The sequence below is a fragment of the Papio anubis genome, chromosome 8, assembly GCF_008728515.1.
Source record: "Papio anubis isolate 15944 chromosome 8, Panubis1.0, whole genome shotgun sequence".
Lineage (NCBI taxonomy): Eukaryota > Metazoa > Chordata > Mammalia > Primates > Cercopithecidae > Papio > Papio anubis.
Window position 1 is genome coordinate 68,995,851 of NC_044983.1, and position 13,691 is coordinate 69,009,541.

The window sequence follows — 13,691 nt, forward strand, 5'->3', positions numbered from 1 at the left end:
GTTAATTCTTCATTTTGTTTTTGAATAAATAACTTTCAGGAAAGAAATTGAGCCTTTTCTGCCACCTCTGAAGCCTGATTACTGTGTGAAGCAGGCCATGAAGGCCATCCTCACTGACCAGCCCATGATCTGCACCCCTCGCCTCATGTACATCGTGACCTTCATGAAGAGGTAACTGGGAGGGTTCCCTCACTGACCAGGTCTCTCCATGCCTGCCTGATGTCTTAGTTGAAACTTCAAGTTTGCTAACAGCTGTGACTTTCCTTTTTCAGCATCCTCCCATTTGAAGCAGTTGTGTGCATGTATCGGTTCCTAGGAGCGGACAAGTGTATGTACCCCTTTATTGCTCAAAGAAAGCAAGCCACAAACAATAATGAAGCAAAAAATGGAATCTAAGAATCTTTTTGTATGGAATATTGCTTCTATCAGAAGATGATCCAGATGTTTCAGTCCAGTGCACATCAGCATTGCTGACATTTTATGGATTCTAAACTTGTGTTGTTTCTTTTTTTAATCAACTTTTTAAAAAAATAAAGTGTAAATTAACCGACTAGAGTACTTGGAAAATGTGATCAGTAAAAGTGAACTTAGGTTGTTGCCAACAGGGTCCTTTTAGGCAGAACCCAAAAACCAGTCAAATCTTTAGAGAAGCACTGTGTGACATCTTCAGGTTACCATTATTTTTTTAATGAGCAGGAAGTCTAGAAATGATAACTAGACTGTATATTTCATGTGTGTGATTTTTCAGAATTCCCATAGAGTTTACTCATTCTTGTTATTAAACTCCAGCCAGTTGACATCTTCGCAATTTCACGGACTGATAGTGCTATATTTTCTCATGTTTTCTAAGTTTCCGTTTTGCAAGGCCTAGGTGGCTTTTTCATGGTGTTTGTATGTTTAGCTCTTTTGAAAAGGAATTTTGAAATCTGCATCAACTGAAGTAAATGATATCTGAGTATTACAGTAAAGGTGACCAAGTCTCTTTCTTAAAGTCACAATGACTAAAGTATTAGCTGAATTTTTTTTTTTTTTTTTTTTTTTTGAGACAGAGTCTCGCTCTGTACCAGGCTGCAGTGCAGTAGCACAATCTCGGCTCACTGCAGTCTCTGCCTCACAGGTTCAAGTGATTCTCCTGCCTCAGCCTCCTGAGTAGCTGGGACTACAAGCACGCGCCACCATGCCCAGCTAATTTTTATATTTTTAGTAGAGATGGGGTTTCACCATGTTGGTCACGATTGTCTCCATCTCTTGACATCATGATCCGCCCGCCTCAGCCTCCCAAAGTGCTGGGATTACAGGCATGAGCCACTGCGCCCAGCCTTGAATTGTTAATTTTATCTCTGAAATACTTCATTAAGTGTCTGGAGACCTAATTATCCTAAAAGATCATCCATTTTCTACCTATGAATTTTGCTGCACACAGAAAGTGCCCTTCCCTCAGGAAGTTGCTGTGTTTCGTTTCTTTGGATGGACTCTTACCTAGAATACATAGCAGCTCTGCAAAGAAACAGTTTTTAAAAATGGGAACTTCTACATTGAAAAGTCCCCATTTTTGTGCCAACTATAATGAGTGAGAGGGAGAAATCTTATTCTATGGCATATGTATGGAAAGGTGTAAAGATTCTTTTGAAAGTTTTATTCACGTTGTAGAACAGCAAATGACATTTTTACAGTATTTTTTTGTAAAGCAAACTATTTTGTGCCTTGAATTTGGTATATGTGTATTAGTGAAACATTGTAAAAGTGAACTTCTACCTCTGTATCTAAATGTATACCATCCACTTGTAAATTACTATAAACTATTATGTGATTGCCTTTTTTTTTTTTTTTTTTTTTTTAGAATGTCTTGTTAAATAGCAGCCAATGTTTAAGGCTATTAAAATAAGCCAACTTTTACTAATTGGGGAGTTTTATAAATGACTGATTAAATTTAAAGAATTAACTTACATGCAACTGTGTGATTATTAGTTATCAGCAGTGTTGTAAGGAAAATTATTGTGTTCTTTTTTAATGATCATTATCCCACTTTAGGTAAAGAAAAATGTTGGAATGGAATAGTGTTGGGAAACAGACATTAACAACCTAGGGTGCCTGCACTCAAATAGCCAATGTTACCGTCCCTAGATTAGATACTTGATTAAGGGCTTGTTCGTACTAAAAGTGGGGAAACAGTCCATGACCTGTGTTTTAGTTTGGCTGCACCACAGATCAAATCTGCACTGTGTCTACATAGGAAAGGTCCTGCTGTGTGCTAATGTTCCCAGTGCAGGACTTGAGGAAGAGCTCTGTTGTATGTTTCCATTTCTCTTTATAAAAGATAACCAAATCTTGTGGCCTTTATAACAATGGAGTCACTGGCTGCCTCTTAATTTTCAATCATGGACCTAAATAAGTACTCTGAAGTAGTCTCAGCAGTGCCAGGTGGGGACAAATATACTCAGAGGTTATCCAGGTCTGCCTCCCAGCGAGCCTGGAGTACAACAGACCCTCCTAGAGAAATCTGTTGTAATTTAACAACCCACTTATCCACCTTAAAACTGAGGAAAGTCTTCTTTACATCTAATTTTATTCTTGTGTGTTGTAACTTAAACCTTTTTCTATTTTTGTTTATGATTGCCCTTACAAGGGTGTCTATCTCCAAGTTCAATAAACCTAATTCATTTAACTTTTTTGTAGAAGTCTTTCATTCTCATGTCCCAGCCCAGTCCAATCACTTCTGTGGCTCTTCCTTGAATGTTGTCCAAATTCTCCCTCCCATCTTTAGCTGTGGAGTTTGGAAAGGGATACAGTTAATGCGGGTTTGGAAGTATGGAATTCCTACAAGTTGCATTTCTTCATCCCAATATCATGGTCTTACTAATGCTACATTGCTGATTGTGTGTGTGATTGTTTCTAAACATGAAATCTCTTCTAGACAAGTCTGCCTGTTTGTGTTGATCACTTATGTAATTGCCAAGGTTGCTTTTCTGGCTGCCCTACCCCCACCCCTTAACATGAATGCTGACTCTGAATATATTCTCTTTTTTGTCATCTGGCCCATTCATGTGGGCGTTCAGGGCCACTGGACTCAAGGCTGATCCCCTAAGGAGCACCACCCCCACCTCATACTGGCACTCTCCCTTTCTCTAACCTTTCAACCAATTTAATGATAATTACATTGAGTGGGACCCAGGACTCCAAAGTTTTGAAGCCAGCAAAGATGAATTCCAACTATTGTTTCCCCCTTGATCTACCAGGTCTGCTGCTCTGTCACGAAAGATTAGCCTGACAGGACTGAACTACGTAAAGCCAGGCTGGGTTTGTGTGTGTGTGTGTGTGTGGGTGTGGGTGTGGTGCATGTATGTGTTTGGTATCCTGTTTCCTTAGAAGGCTATAGCTTTCAAATTTTCTCAAAATGTTTTCCAACTGGCAGAAACAATTCTAAATTGACGTTGACCTGAATCTTGGAAATTTGCTTTTGCCTCCAACAAAGTATAAAATCAGTAGGGGTTGGGGGAACAGGGTCATTCTTTCTATGCCAAATGTATTGCCTGTGCCTGAATCAGAAGAGTAGGGAAAGCAAGGATGTAATGGTTCCAAAGTGGTGAGATGTGGGCCCTGGGCGCGCGTAGTCAGCATTTGCACACCAGGCATCTGCTAGGCCGAAGCGCCCATCCCAGGGACTCAAGGAGCCTGCAGGTAACTCACAAGTATACACATATGTATCTGTGTGCACATGCCACAAATGAAGCCTCAGAGTATGATGACATCTCATCTCAGTACAGAGAGAAAGGTGGCCTGGAAGGTTGGTGATGCAGTGGATGAATTTGGAAATGGGAGTTTGGGGATTCCAGGGAACAGATTCTCCGGAAAGGCCCAAAGATAAAAAAAATTAGATTATACTCATTATGACTGAAGCATAGAACATGGGAAGAGAATGACGTGCATTCCCTAAGGAGATCCCATCTTGAGAATGGCCTTCATTCCAGGCTGAGGAATGGACCCTTCATTTGATAGGGAAGAGAGAAGCCCTAGAAAGTTTTTTTTAGCAGGAAAGTAACCGGAGCAGAGCTGTGAATTAATAGGATCAATGAAGCCGCTGTGAAGAATTTCAAGGCACAAGAAGCAGGGAGCAGTGAGGAGGGCAGCTATTGCAGTAGTCCACGGGGAGGTGGTAGGAATGGGCCCACAAGAGAGGGGGACAGGGAATGGAGGGAGAAACCCAGGCTGAGCAACTCTTCCCACAGGAGGTTGAACTTGCAAGGCCAGGTGACTGAAGATAGCTTATCACTCGAGATGAGCCAAGTGGTTTTAAGCGGGAAGAACAGAATTCACCAACAGTGAATCTGATTTAGAAATGTTGCATTTGAGATGCTGGGTGACAATAGCTGGCGGACAGGCGGATATTAACTCTGGTCCTCAGGAAACAGGTTGGTACTGGGATCCAGAAGTCATCTACATAGAGGCTGTGAAGTGAACAAACCTGGGAGGGGATAAGCACAGGATGAGTGGAGATCCAAGGACCCAGCTTGGGGAGTGTGGGGGAGCAGCAGCAGAAGGTGTAAAAGGTGACGGAGTAAAGTTAAGAAGGGAACTTCCTCCTCCCAAGGAGAAACCAGACTAGAAACAATTATCTTCTCTGCTTGGACCTAATCCCCAGGCTGAGTCACACTTGAGAAACCTCAGTCTGGCCCAAGAAAAAGAGTCTGTGTGGCCAGCCCTGGGGCAGAGGTCCAAAAGGTGAAGGGCAGTGTTAACAGATAGCACATGGAGGCTTCGACCGTGCACTCAGGTTTCTAGTAACTGAATCCATTGTTAAAAGAACCAAAGGAAAATTTCTTCCTAAGTGAACCCTGGAAACTGTTGTTCTTTGGCGATTTTCTTTGCTTGGCCTCAGAAGCATGACTCGCTTAAATGCGCAGGCAATGTTTCATCAGAACCCTGGGGAAAAACAAAATGCACTTCCAGTATCACCAGATGGATACATGTTAGTGCAAATGAACTATTTTTATGTGCCAAAAAGATGAGACAGGACCAGCTTCTATCAGGGTGCTGAAAAAGACGGGTTCCTATCTGGTCCTTGAAGCACTAAACTCACGGCGGGCCAAGAACCTTTCAGGCAGGTCCTGGATCAAGGTGAACATGCAGTGACTCCCAGCTTTCCCAGGAAACGTCACGGCAGAGCAGTGTGGAACCACAGTCTTGCTACTGTTTATTATGACGTTTTCTGGGGATTGTAGTTCCTACATTACAATAGCTATACCAAAGAATTTACACATTTCACAACTCATCTATTATTCGGGGGAACGCATTGACAACACATAGCCACACAGGCCAGAGAATCCTGCTCATTGAGTAATTATTTCTCATTTAACTTGCTCCGTTGCTGTAGAGAACTTATACAATGTCTTCCAGGAGCTCCTCACAGGCTTTTGAGCTGTGACTCTTGAAACCTTTCTTACCACTAGCAAAATGCAAGAGAATAGATTAGCAAGAAAAACAAAGCATCTTCAGCCCAGATTCTAAGTTTCAGGTTTTCCTGTCAAGGTGATTGAAACCATGCTGCAGGGAGAAATGTGTGTGCATAGCAGCTATGAAGAATGCCCCTCTCCTTGTCCATACCTCATGGGTGGTCCACCTGAATGCCACTCAGCAGGCATCCCCTCCCCCTAGGGAGGAACCCGAGCCTGGCTCCTCCACCCTAGCCCTCTGCTAGCAGGTGGCCATCTCCTGGCCAGCCCAGCTCATCGAGGGCCTGAGTGGTCCAGGAGGCTAATGAGCAGATGGGAGTCCTGCCTGGACACAGGCATACTTACGTATGTTGACAGCACAGTATCTGGCAACCACAGAGTTCCTGCTTAAGAGCTCAGTGTTGTGGATTGGATCATGTCCCCTCAAAAGATATGTTGAAATCCTAACCCCTAGTCCCTGCAAATGTGTCCTTATTTGGAAATAGGGTATTTGCAGATATAATCAAGATGAGATCATTTTGGCTAGGCTCAGTGGCTCATGCCTGTAATCCCAGCACTTTGGGAGGCTAAGGTGGGAGGATCACTTGAGTCCAGGAGTTCAAGACCAGCCTGGATGACATAGTGAGACCCCATGTCTACAACAAATGAGAAAATCAGCTGGGTGTGGTGGTGCACACCTGTCGTCCGAAGAATTGCTTAAGCCCAGGAGTCTGAGGTTGCAGTGAGCCGTGATCATGCCACTGCACTCCAGCATGGGCGACAGAGGGAGGCCCTGTCTCAACAATGAAAAAAGATGAGGTCATTTTGGATTAGAATAAGCCATAAATCCCATCACTGGTGTGTTCTTATACAAAGAGACACAGACACACACACAGAGAACATGCCATGTAACAATAGGCAGAGATCGGACTGATGCAGCTGCAAGCCATGGAATGCCAAGGAATTGTATCAAGGACCAGCAGCTAGAAAAGAAGCATGCAGCAGACCCTTCCTCAGTGCCTCCAAAAAGGAACCAACCCTGCTGACACCTTGATTTCAGACGCATAGCCTCTAGAACTGTGAGAGCATAGATTTCTGTTATTTTAAGTATCACCCAGTTTGTGATGCTTTGGTACAGCAGCCCTAGCAAACGAATACACTCAAGGTCTGTTGTCAGACAGACTGAGTGCAAGTCTAGCTCTGCATCTCCCTAGCCATGGATCCCAGGTCTTTGTCTTAACCCTCATAAGTCTCAGTCTCCTCATGGGTACACTGGGAATAACAGCAGTACCTATAACAAGAGCATCGTGAGGAATGTGGGAGGACACAGGTAAAGCACTTAGGACTGTGCCTACTACACCTTGGAGGTGTGCAATAGATTGCATTAGGTTGAATCATATGAAATTGCTGTGACTGAACTCTTTTGACCTACAGAAAAGGCACTTTTATCTCATTCAACTAACAGTGATGATGGGGGATAGATAGTGACAGTACTTAGATCAGAGTCTCTATTTATAGTACTGTTTTGTGTTTCCAACAATTCTCACTTCCTGACACCCACTGGATGTCCTACAGTTCAGTCCAATTCTGACACTCCCCAGAGTTAGTGCAGGTCCCACAGGTTAAGGTCTTGATCCCACAAGACTGCCTCCACTTCAGACACCAGCCAGAGAATCGCAAATGGGGTCCCCAGGCTACCCATGCTTCTGCCCAGCTGACTACAAATTCAGGGGTTCCCAAGACCTCTGCTCAGGTTTGATAATTCACTAGAATGATCCAGAACTCAGGAAAACACTATGCAGTCCTTAATTACAGTTTATGAGAAAGGGTGGCACAGGCACAGCCAGACGGAAGTGATGCACAGAGCAAGCCATGTGGGAAGGGCGCAGGCTTCCCATGCCTTCCCCAGGAGCCACCCTCCCAGCACCTCCATGTGTTCACCAACCCCGAAGTTCTCCAAACCTCCTTGGTAAAGAGTTTTTACTGAAGTTTTATTATGTAGAGGTGATTGATCAAACCATTGGCCACTGGTGAATCAATTCAGTCTCTACCCCTTTTTCTCTCCCCAGAAGTGACGGGGTTTGAAACTTCAACTCCTCCCTCGAAACTCTTAAGGGCCCACCCTGCCCACCTCATTAGCATAGACTCAGGTAGGATGGAAAGAGGCTGGTTATGAATAACAAAAGACACTCGTGTCACTCGGGAAATTCCAAGGGTTTTAGGAACTCTGTGCCAGAAACTAGGGACAAAGACCAAACACAGTCTTCACTCTACCGCAAGTACCTAGCGTGTTGCAATTAGTTATTGGTACATCTGAAGACAATGTCCTGTTCTATCGATCTCGGTAGTCTTAGTTCCAACACCTCACATAGACCCAAGCACACAGTAGATGCTCAATAAATGTTGATCTTCATGGCTCTTTGTGCTCTTCAAATACTTGGTGGTCTGTGAAATAGGAATACCCAAGAAAGTGGCTTTCCCAAGTCTGTGCACTAAAGAATTTGTTTTTCCTGCCCTGTTACTTCTAAATGAGCTATGAGGACATAGGAATTCACTACTTACATGTTCTTTGAGGCTTTGCTTTGAGCAACCTCACCTGTACGCCAGAGGTTACCGAAAGCCAGAGAAGTCTGTAAGGCAACCGCACAGATGCTGCTTCTACCAAAATTAAACAAGCCCTCAGAATATCTGGCCAGTCTTGGAAAGTTCAGAGAGTAAAACAAGTTAGCCGGTTGTGAATAGGACAAACATTGAGGCAGATGCAAACAGAGAGAACTTCCATCTGACCCCTATAAACACCATTTTCTTCTGGCTTGCAGTGACAATGGAAAGCTTATCCTTTCGGGGGGAAGAAAAAAAAAAGAATAAATAGTGGTCTGTATTCTCCAGAAGCCACCTTTATTTTCTGCCCTTTTCTCTGACTTTGGCGATGGCTTGGCATTGTCAGATTTCCTCAGACTCACTGCAGTACGCTGAGGGGGTCTTTGAATCACCCCCAGAAGTGGACCTGAGATGCTTCTCTCACCACCACTCTGGGAGCCCAATCCACTGCCCTGCACGCTCCTGAAGCGGAGGCCCTTGAGGACTGAGAGCCGGGAAATGCAGAATCTGGCCAGGGAGTGAAGAAATGAATAGGCTGTCAGGGAAGGAAGTAGATGGAGCAAAAGCTGCAGCCCCGGGGGAGATTCCCTAACCACAGTTCCTCCAGCTGCTCCAACTTCCTGCTTCACCGCCGCCTGGAGTCTGTCCCTGAAGACCTTCCCACAGCCAGCTGAAAGCCCAGGAACCATTTCTCCTTACCTGCTACAGAGGCCATAGGGAACTGAGCACATTCTGGAGAAGAGGGATCCGCCAGATTTCCCTCTCTGGGACTGGGCTTTTGGGAATGAGTTTCACTTGTACCTCAAGGTTTTAGCTCAGTGAGCCACGCATAAGAAATGTGTGCAATGTGGGTGCTTCTGGCTGATTCTTCATGAGGAAATGTCAGTTTGAAATGATTTATCTTAGAAGGGAAGAAGTATTTTATGTATGAGAAAAAGAATTTAAGTAACTTCAGAGATCAGTTAAATGTCAGCTTAAAAGGAAAAGGAGAAGTTCTGGTGGACTAGAGAGAAAAATGCACAAAATTGCAGGGTTCACCAGGCCAGTTTGCTTTGCTTTCCCTGGCAGTGGAGGCTTGCAGGCTGCAGTTGATTTCTTTATCAGCCTTGGGGTTTCTAGTGTTTTTTCATTGTATCAGGCCCCTAAAATTAGATCCATTCGCAATCAAAATTATTGACATACTGGAAATTTTGGGAAGCAGAAAGTTGTAAGAGACGCAGAGAAGAAAATGGTCTATATTTCCAACTTTAAGTGAAACCTATTTAGAGAACACACTCCACTCTTACAAGAGCTATTTAAAAGACTAGAACCCCTGGGTACTTTTGGAGGGAATATAAGATGGTGCCGCCGCTATAAAAAATAGTATGGCAGTTCCTCAAAAAATTAAACCTTGGACGTGCCATATGATTTAGCAATTCTACTTCTGTGTATATATCCAAGGGATTGCAAGCAGAGTCTTGAAGAGATCATTCATACACCCATCTTTATAGCAACACTATTCACAGTAACTAAAAGGTGGAACCACCACATAGATCCACTGGTGCATGAACGGCTTAAACAAGATATGTCATACACTTACTGTGAAATATTATTCACCCTAAAAAAAGAAGGACATTCTTGCACATACCACAACAAGGATGAACCTTGAGGAGATTATACTAAGTGAAATAAACTAGTCATAAAAGGGTATCGTGAGATTCCACTTATATGAAGTACTTAGAGTAGTCAAAATCACAGACACAGAAAGTAGAATGGTTGTTGCCAAGAACGGGTGGGAAAGGGGGAATGGGGAGCTATTGTTTAACAGGTACAAAGTTTCAGCTTTGCAAGATGAAAAAATTCTGGAGATTGGTTGCACAACAGTGTAAATATACTTAACTCTGCGGAAGTATACACTTTAAAATGATCCAGATGGTATATTTTATGTTATGTGTATTTTACCACAGTTTTTCTTTTTTTAAGAAAAGACTAGAATGACCTGGCCTTTGGAGCCACTATTGAGAAGATAGCTTTCCATCTGTAAGTAGCTGCAGCAGATGGATAGATCACAGAACAAACACTATTAGCTGATGCCACTTGCTGGGGACTGAAAACCCAAAGGGGGCCAGGACACAGAAGTCCCCTGTTCTCAGGGCACCAAAGGCCAAAATATTTAGATGAAATAATTTCTCTATGAACAGTACAAAGACTTTTGCTATTTGTACATTCTAAGTCATCTAGCAATGTCTTCCCTGGCTTCCATGGTTTCTCCAGCTCCCCTGACCACTCCTAGGCTGCACCTGTTACAGGCAGTTAGACAGGCATGAGCAGACCAGGAGAGGGCCCTCCCCTGCCCCTAGGAATGCCGAGTGACGGTTTCGGAATTATTGCTTTGCCTCTGTAAAAGTGATAAACTGGCAGCTGGAGCTAGGGAGAGGCCATTTCCTGATGGTCCACACTTATTGCACTAAAGTGTTAGCTGAATGCAGCTGCCAGGGAGAAGCAACTTCCTGGGCATGTGCATTAAGGGACAAAATGGCAGCGTATGACCTTCTAGGGCATTCCACTGGAAAAGGGAAGAACGCCTCAGATGGGCATGCGTACAACTTCCTAAACACACTGCGCATGCTCACTTTCCAAGGGTAAGGAGGGCACTGCGCATGTGGGCAGCCCACTCTAAGGGAAGAAGTATGGGAAAGGGGCCAGCCTATCAAGTCCTGGGATCAAGGTTAAATATCGCACTTGACCTCTGTGTCCCGCTTGGGTCTCTTCCAAGTGTATTTTCCTTTCTTTCTTGTTCTAAAGCCATTTTAAATAAACTTCCACTCCTGCTCTGAAACTTGCCTCAGTCTCCTTTTCTGCCTTATCCCCTCAGTCAAATTATTTCTTCTGAGGAGGTAAGAGTTGAGGTTACTGCAGACCTGTGTGGATTCACTGCTGGTAACTCAGATACCTTCCACTGGTAACACACCCAGACATAAGGTCAAGCATGTACAAGGGGCTATAAGGCACAATTTCCCAAGTGTGTCACTTGGAGCATTGGTCTCATGAGATACTACTAGAAAAGCACTCCATGGGCCAGGCACCGTGGCTCACGCCTGTAATCCCAGCACTTTGGGAGGCTCAGGTGGGTGGATCACCTGAGGTCAGGAGTTCGAGACCAACCTGGTCAACATGGTGAAACCCCGTCTCTACTAAAAATACAAAAATTAGCCAGGCGTGGTGGTGCACACCTGTAATCCCAGCTACTCGGGAGGCTGAGGTAGGAGAATCACTTGAACCCGGGAGGCAGAGGTCGCAAAGAGCCGAGATCACACCATTGCATTCCAGCCTGGACGACAGAGCGAGACTCTGTATCAAAAAAAGAGAAGACAAGCACTCCATGGCCAAAGACTGTTCCCAGTCGCACCGTGAACACCCCTCAGTGCTGAGGGGCACTCGTGCAGAGGCTAAAGTAACTGCATCTTGGATGCTGATCCGCCATGTTGACTTCTAATTAACCCCTGTTCCAGGAATACCTCTAAGGTTTCTATTGTATCTAGAGTTCCTTGTGTAAGAGCATGTACTTACTGTAAATCCTGCCCTTAGGTCAAAACAACCTTAACCATAAATCCTGCCCTTGGGCAGATTCACATGGCATTCTTGCTTTTCCCTGAAGTGTCAGCTTCAGCTTCTTTTTCTATGGTATATATAGGTTTTGAGTTTGAGAGGTAATGCCAACCAGATCCACCATCTTGTCACAGACATGGTTTCTGTTTCTAAGTCTTTATTAAATGTTTCCTTCTGAGAAATGGATATGTCAGCCTCGTACTTGGGCCTCTCAGTTTCCTCAGACTTTGAGGTAGGTTTGCTTAGACCTGCTCACTGGAACAACTCCGCACTGAGCAACCCTGGGAATGCAGCTTTTATACTTCCTGGGAATGCAGCTTTTATACTTCCTGGTGTGTTTGATCCTGGCTGGATTGGGTAGCCTTTTGGAGTCAGGGTGAAATCTTGCTTTCCTTCCTCCCCTTGGAGTGCTTGGTACCCAGTAGGTATCCAGGGCACATGAGCTATTGTCCTCCACGCCTGTCTTCCTGCCAAGATAAGGAAGGAGTTTACCCAGCTGGAAATTAGCTCTCTGACTGGCCTGGGGTGGAAAGTAATGAAGCCGGGCTGGCTTTTTCCACAAGTTTTCTGGTCCTTCACTTCTGTGGGTGAAGATGTGTAGATGACCTGAGGTTTGACAAAGAGCTGTGAGGCTGAAGCACTGCTGGGGAACCGACAGTGCAAAGGCACCTAGCAGAGCCAGCTGTGGCTCCAGAGAAGCTGAGCAGAGATCCCGGGGATAGGGAGTGATGCCACACCAACCATTCTAGGCCTTGCAAACCAGCCCGGCTATTAATGCAGACACTCCCTAGTAAGAAACAGGACACCTCTGGGCTCCAAGGTCGCTGGGCCACCTTTTCTTGGGCATATTCATATACTTGAGTATAACAGCCCAATCACAGTTCAGCACAACCCACTTGTTGCTACATTTACAGGCAATTCTTGGCACCTTGCTACTCACGATCCAGGCACTTATGGTCATCAGGCAAAACTTCCCGTTCATTTTTTTCTTTTTGGTAGTTTTACCTTGTCTTTTATTTACTTTTTTTTTTTACAAACAGGGTCTTGCTTTGTTGCCCAGGCTGGAGGGCAGTGGTCATTCATAGGCACCACCACAGTGCACACTGCAGCCTCAAACTCCTGTTCTCAAGCAATCCGCTCACCTCAGCCTCCTGAGTAGCTGGAGCTACAGGGTACAGCCTCACCCGTCTCCCTGTCAATTTATTTATTTATTTATTTATTTATTTTTTAGACAGAGTCTTGCTCTGTCACCCAGGATGGAGTGCAGTGACATGACCTCAGCTCACTGCAGCCTCCACCTCCAAGATTCAAGCGATCAATCTGCCTCAGCCTCCAGAGTAACTGGGATTACAGGAGTGCATCACCAGACCCAGCTAATTTTTTTTTTTTTTTTTTTTTTTTTTTTTTTTTTAGTAGAGACAGGGTTTTACCATGTTGGCCAGGCTGGTCTCGAACTCCTGACCTCAGGTGATCCACCCACCTCGCCCTCCCAAAGTGCTGGGATTACAGGTGTGAGCCATGGCGTCCGGCCTCCCTGTCAATTTTTAACTGTGTATCATCTCATTTATGCATTTTCCTCTATCCATGTGCCTTCCTCCACCTCAACACTTGACATCCTCTTGGATTCACTGTCCCCCTGGGGATCCCTGGGCTCTGACCAGGCATACCTACTGCTTTCCCACCTCCAACATGGGCTCCCAAGTTCACTCAGCTCCCATTTCCCTGGGCCCAGCTCAGGCCTTACTCCTTCCACAGAGCCCCAGAATTGGCCAGGTGGAAGTGCCATCTCTTTTCCTCCACTGACCTCTCAGCGTGCAGGTTCCCTTACTAGAGTCACTCACTGTGCACATGACAGCTGAAGGCAGCTGCGAGACACGGGCTGTACCTTACTCATCTTTGCATTCCTCCTCCTAAGTGCTACAGCCCCATGCCTGGCACACAATTTGTGCTCAGAAAATGTTAACTGAAGGATGCATGCCACCCAACAACAAAAATTCAAATGGCCCGATTAGAAGGTTGGCAGAAGACTTGAATATATATTTCTCCAAAGGAGATATATAAATGGCTAAAAAG

The 13,691-nt window shown here is 44.8% G+C and overlaps 1 protein-coding gene across 1 annotated transcript in view; it reads left to right on the forward strand.

The window, feature by feature from the left end:
• RDH10 (retinol dehydrogenase 10) overlaps positions 1 to 2,665 on the forward strand; it is a 29,907-nt gene extending 27,242 nt beyond the window's left edge. The window contains exons 5-6 of the mRNA XM_003902864.4: positions 40 to 171; positions 273 to 2,665. Coding sequence (XP_003902913.1) covers positions 40 to 171; positions 273 to 396 — 256 coding nt within the window. The 3' untranslated portion in view covers positions 397 to 2,665. The remainder of the gene's footprint in view (positions 1 to 39; positions 172 to 272) is intronic.
• The last annotated feature ends 11,026 nt before the right edge of the window (positions 2,666 to 13,691 follow it).